Source organism: Ooceraea biroi, chromosome 6 (assembly GCF_003672135.1).
Source record: "Ooceraea biroi isolate clonal line C1 chromosome 6, Obir_v5.4, whole genome shotgun sequence".
In the NCBI taxonomy this organism is placed as follows: domain Eukaryota; kingdom Metazoa; phylum Arthropoda; class Insecta; order Hymenoptera; family Formicidae; genus Ooceraea; species Ooceraea biroi.
This window is the reverse complement of record NC_039511.1, coordinates 3090046-3106714: the sequence shown is the minus strand read 5'-3', so window position 1 is coordinate 3106714 and position 16669 is coordinate 3090046. Positions and strand designations below refer to the sequence as shown.

Below are 16669 nucleotides of genomic sequence, written 5' to 3'. Positions count from 1 at the left end.
CTCGCAGGTTCCATAGGCCATGACAATTGCAATGTGTTGAGGTGCTACAGTGTGGTGCGGGTGTAGGTGAAGGTGCAGTGTGGTGGTCTCGTGTTGAGGCTGGGTAAAAAAGAGAAGAGAAGAAGACATCGGGGAAGAAAGAAGGAATCGTCGCTCCGGGATTTTTGAGATCGGAGTGCGCGATACTCGTCCGATCGGTGACGGTGATTTCTTTGACGTTGCTGCGTCGTGTCGTCACTCGTCGTTGCCGCCGCCGTCATCATTCGCCGACGCTTCCTTCCTTTGTCATCGCGTCGTTCACACACGTCAACAACGGCGAGCGCCATCGCGACGTCGACGAAGATTGTGATAGGGCGACCCGCCGACCCGCCGAGGTCGAACGGCCGGGTCGCTCGCCGATTTCTTTTCTCAAGGGTCGTTCACACCCGCGCTCAGCGAGAACAGCTCTCCGCGTTTGTCGACGTCTATCCAGCAGCGAATTCGATCGGACGGCAGTGGCGCACGCTGGTGCAAACCGAAAGCACGTTCCGCGCTAATTTTATTCCGAGATTTGTCGCGAGAACAATTTGACGCGAGCGATCAATGATGTCAACTTATATCATAATCGAGTAATGTGATAATTTTTAATTGAACACAGTCTCTTGCTGATCCGATCCGCTTACGTTTTACGCGTAGCTTCACGAAGATCTTTTGAACGTGCACCAGCGGCGCGCGTCGGTGCATCGAACTCGCTGTAATTCCTTTCCCCCTTTGACGTCGACGAAAACTTGGTAATAGAAACGAAGCGTTTGTCACTCTCCGCAGATATATTCTTGAATCTTGACGCGCGATAAATTCTAAGATGGATGCATGACGCGTCTTTACGAGTTACCTTCCTCCGCGCTGAGCGACGTCACTGAAGCTTAAAACTGCGATCTATCGTTAGGTCCGCTCTCGGAAGCTTGTGAAAATCAAAAGCCGCTGTATAGTAGATAAGACTTTTTTATAGAAACGCTCGGTGTGCCAGCACATTTACTCCGAATAAAATAAAATCAGAAGGCAATTCTGATGGCATGTCTCGTAATCATAATGTTCCGTGTTGTGGATTTTATAGATTGTTTTTCGTTGTTGTACAATATATTTGAAAATCATGGGAGATGTAGAAGCGCAAGATCATGTTTTTAGCGATAGAGAGAGAAAGAGAGAGAGAGAGAGAGAGAAACATTTTGCGTAATGGGAACGCATGTTACACGCGCACCGACGCGCGCTATGTATAGATTATTACTAATCGCGTTCCTTTCTACGACGAAGCGCGGGACCTCGGCGAATTCCAATTCCAGAAAATGGCGCGAGCGCGCGTGTGAACATATCCTTAAAACGCATACGTGTAAACACCATTTTGCAATCAAGCTAGCTCATCAGTGTCACCTGGCATCGTCGTATACGTAAACGTCTCTCGAGTTTCGAGCCATCGTAAACGCGTTAATATGTGATACACGTCTTATCGATATATCACGAAGAAAAATACTCTCGAACCCATGTAACGAGTATCCGAGGATCGGAAGGGGAGGTACATCACATTTACTGCAAGCGTCATCTTGTTAAGTAACGTTTGCTATAACAATGAGTTGGGTTTAGTTTAAAAACAAAGGAAAAAAAGAACGTTTTAGTATTAATATTTTTATACGTTGACGAATAAAGAAAGAGGAGTGGAGACAGAAGAAGCAGAGAGAGTTTTCGCAAAATCGTTTCTCGATGTAATTCCTCGTTTCTAAAACGGTCAAGATTCCGAGCAAGAGAGAAGGAGACATGTGATTTACCATTAATTCCATTGTTTTCGCGCACGATCTCGGTGCGATCCGCCGATCCGCGGGCCGCGAAGTGTACTCATTCATTTACCCATTCATTCGTTCACTTGTGAACTCGCTAACGTAATCGTGCATAGCATAACCGTTAGGCTCTTCGTACGCGTCGCGCGAGGAATGAAAACAGCCATCATCAGTGTCTACGACAATCGGTCGACTGCTCGATCGACAAAAACTGTTTTCCTTTTACTGCCAGGTATCACTCTCTCGTGGAGCTGCCTTGAGGAGCAAGCGCTTACGATTACTATCTAAATGAATTAGATGTTACTCCGCTTCTCGCGGGAATCAGAGAGATGCATTGTGCAATTAAACTTTGTACAGGAGTATACATAGTGTGTACATTAGTGACAATGATATTATTGCTATTATTATCATTGTTATATCGATAATATCGCTATAAGGACGCTCTGTGGTCCTCGTTAATTTCGATCGCGTGCGCCTTTAATCGCGGCACTGTTGTCAAATTCATCCGAAGCGGGAGAATGTCGGTTGTCCGTTGTGTTCCGTGCCCGTCGAGCTCGTCGAGTGTGATTTCAGTTTTAATTCAGACGAATCTAATTTCACGGTAAAACGGTTGCACGTTAAACGCGTTATGGTTGTTTGTGTCGCGAAAAACGCATTTACTGTAACGATAGTAGGAGATACACGAAATTGATACTTTAGCGAAACTTCCTCGGTTATTCTTTCCAATTGTAATCTAAATGAATTACGTGTCGTTAAAATGAAATCGTAGGGATTTTTATTGTCGGTTCAACTCGCGCTCGCGGGAGCCACGGAACACCAACGGCGATCATTCCGCTCTTGTAAAAGCAATCTGGTGGGTCAGCAGTAAATTATAGCTCTAAGTTATTAGTCCTGTCTGCAATATACAGACAGGGAAGAAAATTCAAATTAGGCAGAATTAGTAGTAAACTGACGACAGTCTCTTAGTGTTTAAAACCTCGTTCGGCCCGTTGTTCTAATCGGAAAACGAAACGAGGAGAAAGCGGTCGCGTCCATATCCAGTCGCGGCGTTCTCACGCAAATTCGCAAATTTCAGATTCGTGTAGCTGATCGAAAGAACGAAGTCCAACACGACGAAGGAGAAAAAAGAAAGGAAAAGGGAAATGAGAAAGGACCGGAAGGACACGTGCCTCGATGTGCGATGTCTTGCACGCTTATCTCTGGAAGCTTCTTGCATCCCTCCCCGCTTGCCCTACCCTAGTTGTGCGGAATTGACCCTCCTCCTCATGTCACCATTGACGCGATTCGAGAGATACATCGCCAGTCATCCTTCCTTCTGAAGAGCGACGGCGAGACCAAAAAGAGAGCTTGCGAGCTACCGATCCTGCGCGCGCGAGTGAGTTTCAGCGCCGCGCAGATTCGCCGCAGCGAAGGGTTAAGTAAACGGAAGTCGCGGAATCGAGAAATCTACTTTCCTCCCCTCGTTTAGAGATCCTAGTTTTTAACGATCGTCCAATGGGGTGAGAGGATCGGTGTGTAACGTGTCGATCTTTCTCTAAACCCGTCGGTGAACTCAGCTGTTCGATATTAATTCGTCAACTTCGAGGTCGTCGAAGGTAACAAGGACAAGACACCTACCTTCGGGAATTACCGCGAAGAAACACGTCATAAGGAACGTCATAAAATAATGAGCAGGGAGATTAAAGTGTCTCTCTCGTTCCATTGGTCGAGCGCTGTGGCTACTATGTAGTCGAATAAATATATCCAATTTCCGGATTGCCTGGGCCGGTATGAGTGAATGCCCGTGCGCGAGTGTATGCGTGTGAATAATACGAAAAGAGAGAATGAAAATGAAAGAGAGAGGGAGATTACGAATAAATATTTTAGGAGAGTGGTCGAAATCTGAATGAAGTGTCTCTGCCGACAGTGTTTTCCCTGAGCCTGAGTTATGTCCGAGAACGTTTCTTTTGTCACTCTGCATATATTTTAGAAAGGTGCTACTTGAATGATTATGATAGTAAAATTAATATTAAGCATTTTTAATGATTGAAATTTTCGCGAGCTAGATGGAGTAAAAGAATTGATTCCGTCAGTTAATTTCACCTTCTTGCTTAATAAGAATCTTATTTAAGGAATTTAATTTAAGATTCAATTCGGAAAATTGCGAATAAAAGATTAGGTAATTGCGACAAGTTCCTCAAGATTTGTCGATCGAATTTTCGGTCAAAATTGGATAATTTTCCAAAATAGCTATGGCAATAACTTTTCGATGTAATGTTACCGTGTAGAAATTTTATGTGCCAGTAGTAAAATAATCTTTGCATCGAGATTAAAAAGTTGGACAATTTGATGTGACGTTCTCGAACATAGCTTCATATCTCCGCATCTGTTCGAAGCGTCCACTCTCTAAGCGTGGAACAAAAGCAAGAAAGGTAGGAACACGATACGCGAAACATATGTCTAATAATGAATATGATTTTGTGTACATATTAATAATATATAAATATATATATATACATATACATATATTCGCGCGGATATTGTAAAACACCGTGATAGGAGAGCCCACTGCTACACGCTACACGATATTACGCAATGTGTAAAACGTGAATAATTATAAATACTAATTTTTAGATAACGACGCGCTCTAATGCAAAACAATACACCATATACATATAAATACTATACAAATAAATAAATATATATATATATATTATATATATAAATATATATAAATATATATATACATATATACAACGCGACACGCAGTATGTGCATTTTCCAGCACAGATAGTCGGTATTTTGTGTACAAAACTGAAGACAATTGTTGGACATTCTCTTGGAGTTTCGGGGCCCGCGCATCACGGCACGGGGGCAAAGGGACGGAGTTACATTCGCTCGTGGCGAGTTGCAATTGGTTCTCCGTTGCAATTGCATGCTGAACGATCGAACGACGGGAGATGATCGGCCGATCGACGGCGCGGAACGGCACGGATGCGCGTCACGAACCATCGAACCCGTAGTTACTTCATGTATCGTCGTCCTATCTGAATGTAATAATATTATCGTCCAAGTTTAGCGCACTCTCTCCCGTTCGCCTCATCCCGCACGACGGACGCACGCGTCCGTGCCGTTTCCTCCTCGCGTTTCGCAACGCGCGAGTGGACCATTTATTCTGCAAACCGGATCCGGAAGTGCAACGCCAGGCGGATCACAATCAGCAGAATCCTTCGAAGCTTTTTTCTGAAATTTCCAGCGTACTCTGTCCACGTTCCTCCATCGAGAATAGAACGAAACGTTTCGCTCAAGAAGAACAACACACAGAATCTCCGTAACGCTTTTGCTGAGGGAAACGGCCGAGAACAATACGAATTTCGTTGCCTCGCGTTTTGCAGAATAGCAGAGGTCCAGCGCGGTGTCCGTGGTCAGGCAGTCAGATTGTAGAATGAGAAGAAATAGAGGAAGGGAAAGGAAAGCAAGGAACGGAAGTGAATTTTTGTCGTAATCGCTGAACCGTGTGAACGAACGGGCAATTCTACTTGTATCATAATATCTTACAATAGTGAAGCATTGTAACGACAGTAACACAACAATAAGGAATAATAGTAATTTAAGGATGATCATGAGAGAGAGAAAGGAGAAGCGCGCGTGTGAGAGAGAGAGAGAGAGAGCGCGAGAGTGTATCAAGAACGGCGGCGCGACCCGGTGGTTCCCCGATTTATCGGCGACCCTGCGACGCCCCCGAGGAACCCCGAGATCGCGACCGCGAATATAGGGCTTTAGGGCGCTTTCACGCGGGATACTCGTCGCACGAATCTCTTCGGCCAGTTTGCCAAAGGGAAGAAGCGGAATCGTTGTCGTCGCCGATCACGGAACTGGTCCGCGCGGGTTGGGAAATCGGTCGCCTCGAGTATCCGGCGCGATGGCAAGCCTAAGGATTTTTACCAAAATGACCCCCCGCAGGATAGAAGCAGCTGCAATTAGACGTAATCCGAATTTCGTTCTGTTCCGCGGGCAGAGATCGCGGCGGTCCCCAAAAGCGACTATCGAACGGGGAACGGTGCGCGGGAGTCTCGCGAGATTCGCGATTCGCTGGGTATCACGCAACGGAAACGCAGTCGCAGGAGGACTCAATTGTACATACATGCGTACATGTATATTTCATATACACATTGAATATATATTATTTAACGAAATAATATATGTTAACATGTATATTAAATACATATATACGTTCGCGTTTCCTCGGACGTGATCCCCCCGCAATTTTTCATCCCGTTTTCGTTTTCCTTCTGTTCTTCTTCTTCTGGTACGTCAAGATCGTTTCCGGGACGTGCGATGGACAAAGTGCCGGCTGCGCGCCTCTCCGCGAGGGAAGCTGAGATGATCTCCCCGCCTCCCTTTATCGTCGCGCGGGAATTATCGTTGAAGCGCGGACGTTGAAGCGTTAGGGGCAGACGTTTGTTGAGGACAATGTGCGCAGGAGGAGTGCCTGAATAATTACCTCGCACTGCTCTAACGACTACTGGCGACGTGACTATTCGCGCACTCCACGTTCGCATCATTGACTCGTGCTTTGCACAATGTTCTTAAGAAACGTCTCACGACGAACGCGTTTTTCCGTTTCTCTCCGTTCAGTTTGTTCGTCGGCGTTTACCTGGACCCCCCCCCCCACCCCCTTCCTTTGTAGCATCGTTCGGTTCGGAACATTCGGCCAGTGATCGATTGCTGACGCGTTGCACGGGACGTAATCTTGGGAGGATAAATTGTATTATATATATATCGAAACCGAAAGATCCTCTATATATGTAAGAATAATAATGTATATATGATTATATATTACATACACACATACACATACAGACACGATAAATTCTCTTTTTGAATTAATTGCACTCTCGAGAGAGCAGCTGTCCCCCTGATTCAATGATATGGAATCGTAGCGCACCGAGAACCGAAGGGAGAAATGCAGAATGTCTGAAACGAAGAGATTCACGGATATATATATATATATATATATATATATATATATATATATGTATACATATAAATATAAGGGAAAAAAATGAGAGAAAAAGCACACTATTCTCGCATTCATTTCGGAAGACGCTGCGTTTCTAAACCGGATACATTATTGTTTCGTTATTAGTTTGTACGCACTACGATTATCGCAATTTATTGTATTATCGACGAGATACTGTAACAAACAAAAATACTGTTAACTATTCTTAAAAAAAATTAAAACTTTTGTAAACTGAGACCAAGCGATCGGCGAGGAGTTTACTTACTTGATGCTTCCTTTTCAGCGACTTGGAATCTTCAGGAGATCTTGCGAGCCGAGCTAGATGGAGTTATATGCAAAAAAAAATGCAAAGATGACAAAACGTAGGGTAAAAGTTATTGACTATCGCTCAATTAATTGTCATTACATCGTAATATTCAGATGAGCGATTTAATCTAATCATGGGAATTTTTCCTCTGGGAAAACGGATGGCTTTAGGAATCTGTGTGTGCTTTGGAGAAACGACGAAAATATAATAAAAATGACATTTTTTATTCAATATATTATCTATCTTTATCGCACATTGTTACCTGAGAAGTTTAACGTATTACTAAATGCAATTTCATTAAATTGCATTTTAAAGTCTTATATCTGGACTTTTATTTATATAATTCATTAAAAACGGACGGATAACAAATTCGACGAATACGCCGCTTTAAAGAGAAAGAAAAAAAAATATTTCAGTAATCTTTATATAAAAACATCATCTTGTTGCAAAGATTAGAGAGATAATTTCGTCGCGCATTGTATTTCGAAGCGTAAGTGTAAAATTAGAAAAGGACAAGCACCGCATGTGAAATCACAGATTCATTCACATATTGCTAACACCAGGAAACGAATCAAAATCTGAAAATTCATGATTAAAACTATCTTCTTTTTGCTGCTGCGTCTCTCGTCGATTTCTCGATTCTAGAATACGGAATGGCGATTCCTGCGTGCAACAGTAGGACAGTACATAACTTTAATTACTATGTCATGAAGGATATGTAGCGTATACACTATTTATAGTCATTTTTCTAATTAGAAAAGATCAGATTAATACTTGTGCCATTATTATGAAATACCTTCTTTAGCATATAACTTTGAAGATCGTGGCCCATGTAAAAAGCGATCCGCTGCAGGCTCAAGAGGTTTCGGAGTCTCAGGCGAGGCTCCGGTTGCAAAAGCCGCTTCAGAAGATCCTTCGCCGCTGGTGAAATATCCACGTCCGCTGGTAAGACTTTTAACGAACCCGCGCAACTTAGGTTACTCTGATCAAACGAGACCTTCGTATTGGACGGATACTGCAACACAATTATTACATTTGCGATTAGCCCTTTCAGTCAACGATTTTGATATCGCAATTAAATCTATAACGAATTAGGAATTTAAATGTGTCTTCGCTTAATCTTATCCAATCTTTTATAGCCAAGCGAAGGTACATTAAAATACATTAAAATACTTAAACAGCGAGATTCCTTCAAAGAGCAGAATCAGCATCGCGACTAGTGGTCCAATATTCACGCATCTCACGCAGGCGAGATTCGGTCATTAAGGGGGGAGCCTGCTTTAGAACGCTGAAAATAAGGTATATTTTACGAATTGTTTTTGGAGAAACTATACAGTGGATCGTTATAAAACTTTGATGCATTTATTAGTACATGTTTAAAGATAACAAAAATTATTTTTTGATTTGAATATATCGCTTGTAGAGGTCGTCCTGGAGAAATCTTAGTGCAGCCGCGTCGCCGGCATTGCAAATTGGTGAGCATTCTCCTGCCTCCAAATTTCGTCTAAACTGAAAAATTGAAATATCTTCTCGTTATTTATGAATTCCCATCGTCGATGAACCAAAGAGAGAAGAAAAAAGTTGAAAAGTGCCAAAATGGTGGAGCTTAGAACACAAAAGTACGATTTTTAGGCAAAGTTATTGAACTTTTTCATGCAAAAGTAATTGTTTAACTTAATGTTTTTATGAATATTAAAGGTTCATCGACGATGGGAATTCATAAATAACAAGAAAATATTTCAATTTTTCAGTTTGGATGAAATTTGGAGGCAGGAGAATGCTCACCAATTTACAATGCCGGCTGCACTAAGATGCCTCCAGGACGACCTCTACAGGCGATATATTCTAATAAAAAAATAATTTTTTTATCTTTAAACATGTACTAATAAATGCATCAAAGTTTTATAATGATCCGCTGTATAGTTTCTCCAAAACAATTCGTAAAATTATACCTTATTTTCAACGTTCTAAAGCTCCCCTTTAATTAACGGTCGTACACCTTGCACACCCGCGCTTCTGGCCGGGACTTTGCGGAAGGATTTCTTCTTTTTTTTCGCGGCGACCACAAGAACCGAGGCCATAAATATCGCCTTTTACGAGAGGTAGGTGGGTAAACGGGTGGAGAGAAGCTATTACCAATGTGCGGATTCCGGCTTGTCTAGGCTCGTACGCTCGTACGTTCGCCGCCGCCGCCTGCCCCAGCATACTACGCAGGTATGTACATACACAGGCAGGGTCAACGGCCACTCACGACCCTCAACCTATTCGCTCGCTCATGTTCCCTCCACCGTGTGGTACGACCTCACACGACCTCGCACGTTCGCCGCACTCGCGGCCGTACATCGCGCGAGGTGTGGATTTCCTCGGGCCGCATCTGAACGTGCGCGTGTCAAACGTGCAAAACGGTATCCGCTGCAACAACATCGTCGTCGCCGCCGTTGCTTTGTTACGCAGCCTGGTGCGAACGCGTCGCACGTGCCCGGTTTCGTGAAGGAACTCGGGGATTTAAGCCAATGTTTTTCAATGTCTAACGTCGTCCACGTGTCTCTATCGATATCCTGGTGGTCCTCGCGGAGAGGCATCAGGAAGGGCAGTGGCAGAGAATGCCGAGAACATGCTCAGTTAAATCGTTTATGAAGATGGTTTTGATGCTTTAGATTTTTCCTCGGACCTCCGTAGCGTCGCTCGCGGCCGAATACCAAGCACGCGACTTTGCGGAATCTGAAAGCTTGGACCTGGATGGCCGCAGAGCAGCGGGAGACACCGAAGGAAATATCCTAATCTTCTAGGTCCCATGCAATAAATATTTGCGAGATTTAAACGAGTCCCATCAAAGAGGAAATTATTTCGCGTTGATATCGCAATATCTCCTATATATCTCCCTCGTGAATTATTCTCTAGTGATTTTGCGCTATCTAAATTTCATCGATTTCCATATAGATTCGCCGGCGGTTCGCTTCGCCGGCAATATGTATGCGCACACTAATCGCTAATTACCTGCACACGTTGTCGCGTCGTTGTTTACAAGCGTCGAGAGCGAGAGACAGAAAGAGAAGAGAAGAGGAGGACCCCAAGCCGGGTCGTTGGACCACGTGCGGATCCGATCGCGCTGAACGCGCGCCGGGAACGGGATATTCCAATTCGATCTCCGCGAGGGAACCTTGACCGAGAATAACGGTACAGTATGATGATCGTTACGAGATCGTAGTAGACGGTAACGTGCGCGGCTTTAACGCCGCCTCTTCTGCATAGATCGGCCGAACTGTCCGCCTGGTTGGCGCCGTGCCGTCACCGGCATCCTTCGGCGCCGAAGAGCAACCGAGCGAAGAGATAAAGAAGCATCACAGCTGCGACCAAGACGAAGAATGAGACATGAAGATAGGAGATGGAACTATTGGGTCATTAAGTATGAAACTTTACAAATAGAACATAAACTTTTGCATTTTTTGGCACATGGACATGATTTATTTTCAATCGAAGTATGCGCCCATGTTATCTACACACTTCTGCCATTTTAGTGGTAGTTGGTCTATGCCTCTACTATAGAAGCCAGGAGTACGGGAATCGATGAAGTCGCGGAAGGCTGTTTCGACTGCCTGTTGAGAATTGAACAATTTTCCCACCAACAAGTTGTCCAAATTCCGGAAGAAGTGATAGTCGGTAGGTGATAGATCTGGTGAATATGGTGGATGACGGAGAGTTTCCAATTCCAACTCCCGTAGCTTTGCCACGGTCAGTCGTGCAGTGTGCGGTCGAGCATTATCATGCAACAGGATTGGCATTGACCGATCGACCAATTTCGGTTGTTTAATAGCAAGTTGTTGCATCATTTCGTCCAGTTGCTTGCAATATACTTCAGCCGTTATCGATGTACCAGGTTTCATAAAGTTGTAGTAGATAACACCTGACCTGGACCACCAAACAGTCACCATAAGCTTCTTCTGTGTAATGTTGGGTTTCGCGTGATGTCTCGGTGGTTCATCAGCGTTCAACCACTGATGTGAGCGTTTACGATTGTCGTAGAGTATCCACTTTTCATCGCAGGTCACAATTCGATTAAAAAAAGATCCATTTTTGTGACGGGAAAGCAAAGAAAGGGAAGCCTCTAGACGTTGCGCCTGCTGCGCATCGGTCAATTCGTGCGGGACCCATTTGTCCAACTTCTTTATCTTACCAATTGCAGCTAAATGAACCAATATGGTGGGTATGGAAACATTGAATATCGATGCCAATTCACGTGTACTTTGAGATGGATCGGACTCTACTACGGCTCTCAAGTGATCATTATCCACCTTCGTCTTTGGTCTTCCACGTGGCTCATTAGCGAGGCTGAAATCTCCATCTCTCAAGTTTTTGAACCAATTGCCCACCGTTGCTTTAGTAGTCGAACCTTCACCAAATACAGCGTTGATATTACGAGCTGTCTCCGACACTGTGGTTCCACGGCGGAACTCATATTCATAAATCACACGAATTTTGGACTTTTCCATAGTTCTATAAAAAAGAATCCACCAATAAAACTAATGAAGATATTTGAACAAACAAATATGACATTTGAAGAGCGAACATACATCTATCACACTAACCTAACCTGATACTGACGTCTGGCGCCAAATTTGAGATAACAAATGTTAAAGATGGCGCTTTTACATTTGTAAAGTTTCATACTTAATGACCCAATATAATAGATTATTATTTCGATCTTCTTGTTGATATTTTAGAAATGCAAGATTTAATCTAAAAAATACGATTTAGGAGGAAGAGGGTATACTACGTCTCATTGCTTCAATGTATGGACCTTCAGCGGATGAGCGTATTGGGTTCACGAATACGGACAGTCGTCCTTCAGCGTTAAAATGTGTGATTTACAACGGCCACGTTACAGCGGGTCAAGTTACAGTCTGTCCGCATGCCGGTACGTCTCACCGATGTAATTTCGTAAAATTGTACTTCCTGCCACGTGCTGTTGCCAACAGCGCGTCTCACGTGTTAAGTGGTGCTCGTTTCTCGAAATACTTCGCAGATAATGACGGGGTAGCTGTCTTCTTGTGTGGACAGTAGAGGATCAGCGCATTCTATTGACGCTCGAGAAGAGAAAAAAATTGGAGAAATTAAACGTTTATGTACTTTGAGCACTTTTTCTTATCAAGAAGTCTTTCAAGGCGCGAGAAAGTCGAGCCAGCAAAACTCGTCTGTGCTTCGACTTTTTTCACTGGCGCTTTATTCGTTTACGAAACAATTCGTTCACGTACTTCCAAGTATTAAGAGTCTTGTGCTTAACTTTTTTTCTGGACACGAGATATAAAAGTTATATCATAACAGGATGAAAACAAGAAAAGTTGGGTAAACGTTTACACGCGAGGAAGAAGAATAGTGCAAACATTCTTAATACTTCGAAGTACGTGGACAAATGTGTGAGTTACGCATATATACGTTACTAAATGCGAATGTGCCACGGATACTCGTGAACTCTGCTGGGCGCGACTCCGATGGCTAATTGTTGAGCAAACTTGAGCTTCTGCTCGATGCGATCGCGCCGTGAGCACGTTCGTTAGCACTGTACACCTTCGTGGCTATTTCCTTCCACATGACACTTGCCATACAATTCGCGGCACGAAGCCACAGTGGATTTATACATACTCCTAGCAATCACGGAATATGTAAGAATATCGATGAAAAATTCATGTATTCCACTCAGCGAGACTTGTGATGACATAGGAAGAATATCTCGCGAAATATAAATTAAGTAGGAAGCTAAGCAGAGAATGTCAACCTTGCATTTTTACATTCCCGTTTAAAAATAATATATGCATGCGAATTTGAAATTTATGACTATTCTATTCATTCGAATTGATTACCCAAGTTATAATGTTTTCCTGGGTAAATATTACTAGAAAACATTTTCAGGCTGCAAAATGCGTAAGCTGTTCGAAAGCGTTCACCAACTTGAGACCACGCAGATACGTTGAATCGAAAGAAAAGAAGTGTACGCATCCGTGAAACTTCACATGAAAACTTTCATGTCCCACGGAAAATAACCGTTGAGATTATTATGATGATTAAGGCGTCATGGGGAAGGTCGGAAAAATGAAGTGTAGATCGGGGAGATTCCGTTAACGAGGGTGCGGTAATGTTTTCCTGCCATGGGAAAAGTGTGATTACACACCTAGAAGGATCTCGAAGATTGAAGAAATATCTTTTCGGGTTATCTTACGCCAAAGAAAGGCAAAGAAATTTTCATCAGCGAATGATAGCGCCGGTAAAGTGCTCTTCTCCGTCTGCAGCGCGATTCCGGCACTAGTGTTCACGCATCACGCGTAATGATGCGTTGAAGATGCGCCGAGCGGATGTCACGAAACGAAGAGGAAGCCCCAAGATAGACTTATGTAGAATGTGGTATATGTAATTGCTATACGGTCCCGTACATGCGCGGGAATAATTGAGGACATGGCTGCAAGAATCAGAGAAGACAATTCGTTTTCTCTCGTTATTTACTGTATAATGTGGCATTTTATTATTAACATTACAACCGTTAGCCGTAGATTTTAATACTTGGAATGAGAAACGAATGAAAATTCTCTAAAAAGTGGATGGTAATTAAACGTATATATATTTTTTACTACAATTATTAATTCCCTTTCTTAACTTCATTTCGTAAAGAATCCACGCGGAGCCATCGATCTTCGGGATTGACGGATGATATGAATAAAAAAACGGAGCGTCTACCGTGAAAAGATATCGGATGAAGATATCAGAGCGACACTTTTATTCATATCAACCCAGCCATGCACGTAACGAGAGATTGGCGCGTGAGCGCGCGAGGGAGGATCGATGAAGCGGAAGATGCGCGAGATCGAGGGTCGATAACGCAGTAGATCGGTAGAACAAAGGGCACCGCGCGAGCAAAGACGGACGGAACAAAGGATCCGCGCTGTCACGTTGCGGTTGTACGTCCAGGAGTCTGCGAAAACGAACCGCGTCGCGATGCTGCCATGCACGGCGAACAAAGGAGCAGCATCTAATCGGATCGAGAGATTCCGGCGATCGAACCGACTCGGCAGACTCCGGAGTACAATGCGAGCGTCGTAGGAGAGACGATCCGTATTGCGACGCACAGACTCGTTTCTTGTCGAGGTGCATCGACCAGGGCCGGTTCTATTCCCGGCGTGACGATGACGATGTTCTCTTACGGCGGCGGCCGTGTGCCGCGACGCGAGAAGGTAAAATCCGCAAATAGAAGTCGCCGATTATGGATCCCGTCATCGCCGATGAAAAAGAAACCGTGAGTCCGTGAAGAATCCTCGGTCTCTCCAAATATTTTATAACGTGGCCCTCGTGTTGCGAGATGCCAAAGCGTGATGCACGGTGCCACGTGGATTATGTAAATCCTCTTAGCTCGGATTTCGAAAACGAGGAGTGGATTTCTGAGGTGTACGAAATATTATGTATGCATATGAGAAATTTCGTGGAAAGTAACGAATTGGGAACTGCCATGTGAAAATATACACAGAAAATCAAGCGTGCTCTCGGGAGCGATGCATACGCGTTAGAAATTATTTGTCGGAAGACCCGTGCACGCGCGGCTATAAATAAGCACGTATCATCAAGTCATCTAGATCGAGTCAGGATATTCTTCTAACAGTACAGGCAATTAGAGCCACACGCCATCATTCGTCTCGCTGCGATCGGCGTGCACGCGGAAAAAATCACGAAGATGACACGTGAAATCGGAAGAAGCGCTCGAGGAGGCAGGAGAGAACGGGAGAGATACGAGGGAAAAAGGAGAAACCACGTAAGGGAGGGATGAGAGGAAGAGGAAAAAGCGCGACAGCTACCATGGGGCGGAGTGCAGGATAAGGAAAAGAGGCGACTCTCGTGGAAAGAGGAAGAAAGACCGGTCTCTCGTAGTTAGCACACGGCAGACATTAACTTCCCATTAACCGTCTGCCATTAGATGGGCGCGGGGGGCCTCTGAGGGGGCCCGGAGGAGGCCCACTGCACGCTGGCGCCAGGAGTAATCGTCGGGGCGCATTAGGCGCCTCATGCAAAACCCGCGTGCAAGCTCCCCGGCTATTTATAAAACTGCCCCGCGGTAAAATCCCTTCCGACGATGCCCGCGATAAGGAGGAGGGAAGCGTCCTTCGATGTAACGTGATCGGGCAGCGACATTGACGGAAGCCATGATCTCCTCTCCCCCGGGACTTCAGCTTATTAGCAGCTTCAATCATTGGCGGCTTGCCGTTTCTTCTCAGAATTAATTGTGGCTTCCTTTCGCGAAGATTTTCAGTGAATATAAATCACATTGCGATTCCACAGGCTTTTTTGTCGAGACTCGCCGATTTAATATGCCGATCTGTGTTACAGATTGGGGACGAATGTGAGATAATTTATCGAGCGCTCGCTTATCTGTTTGTATGCAGAACCGTTCGCGCATCTATATTCTAAATGGATGAGATTTAGCGATCCGGCTCTGATCGAATATGATAAATCGCGGCGCCGATATTATCCGAATAACGGTCGATAATCCGTCACTTGCAGCCACTTCCGCCGGCTTTCCCTTTTTCTCTTTACCTCGCCGGCCCGTGATTCCATGGCCAGGTAAGATGGTGAGGTCCATGAGTCGAAGGAGACGTCGGAAAAGGGAAGAGCGAGACGTAGACCCGCGAGAGAGCAATAATAATCGGCCGGTCTAGGCGCGCGATAATTATCGCCGACCATCGGCGGAACTCGCTTGTACGCGATAGCGGCAGAAGCCGCGTATGTACGCCGTGGATAGTAATCTATGATCTATAAATAGTCTCGGCAGGACTTGGCGGCGGCGGCGGCGGAGAGACGCCGCTTCTTCTTCGTACCAAAAGAAGAGCTAAAGGAGCGAGCCGTGTAATTACGCAGGAGGGAAAGATAGCGGGTATGTATACCCGCCCCCTCCCTCCCCGCGCGGACCCCTCACCTGCCCGAAGAATGCCATTCCTCTGCCCAAGAAATGGAACGGCCGCATCCGTGCCCGTTCGGCTCGCTCGCTAATACCCCTCCGTTCTGGACGATGTTTAGGATCTGTAAATAGATCGGGGGAGAGAGGAGCACATTCGCGGACTCCGTGAAAAAGTGCGCCGATGGCCGATGATCGTTAAAGGATGATCGCGCCGATTACTGCATCGAAGCGTAGTGCTCGCGAATACGCGTCAGCAGCAGATGTAAACGTTCCTTCTTCATCACGAGGTACATCCAAGACAACGTACTCAGGAAACGCGATCCTGTTCCTTCCTGCCTCGCCTCGCACGACATCGTCAGGATCATCAATCTCTCTCGTTCGAATCGGTCGATCAATCGATTAGATGTCTCAGGATGATCTTCTCGCGGAATCTTTCAGAGAGTCGGTCGCGACTATGATACCTCAGGATTGTCCATTCCCGGCATTCGCACACGTTGTCGTGCTCGGGACCAACTTGAGAGAGAAGTCGCAACGTCGGCGATTCGCAAGCAGCGAAGCGAGCGAATCCGATGCACCGACCGTATAAATACCGGCCGGCTACAAAGTAGCAATCGTCGGGA

The 16669-nt window shown here is 45.0% G+C and overlaps 2 protein-coding genes across 16 annotated transcripts in view; one reads left to right on the top strand and one right to left on the bottom strand.

Annotated features, from left to right (window-relative positions):
* Positions 1-7045, top strand: part of LOC105284085 (phosphatase and actin regulator 4B) — a 227287-nt gene extending 220242 nt beyond the window's left edge. For all 15 annotated transcript variants that reach the window (XM_026970287.1, XM_026970289.1, XM_026970286.1 and 12 more), the window contains one exon: positions 8-7045. In XM_026970287.1, the coding sequence (XP_026826088.1) occupies positions 8-23 (16 nt within the window). In that variant the 3' untranslated portion in view covers positions 24-7045. The remainder of the gene's footprint in view (positions 1-7) is intronic.
* Positions 7046-7319: 274 nt separating this feature from the next.
* LOC105284091 (serine/threonine-protein kinase S6KL) overlaps positions 7320-16669 on the bottom strand; it is a 51199-nt gene continuing 41849 nt past the window's right edge. The window contains exons 9-10 of the mRNA XM_011347349.3: positions 7914-8132; positions 7320-7780 (exon numbers count right to left, since the gene is read on the bottom strand). Coding sequence (XP_011345651.2) covers positions 7661-7780; positions 7914-8132 — 339 coding nt within the window. The 3' untranslated portion in view covers positions 7320-7660. The remainder of the gene's footprint in view (positions 7781-7913; positions 8133-16669) is intronic.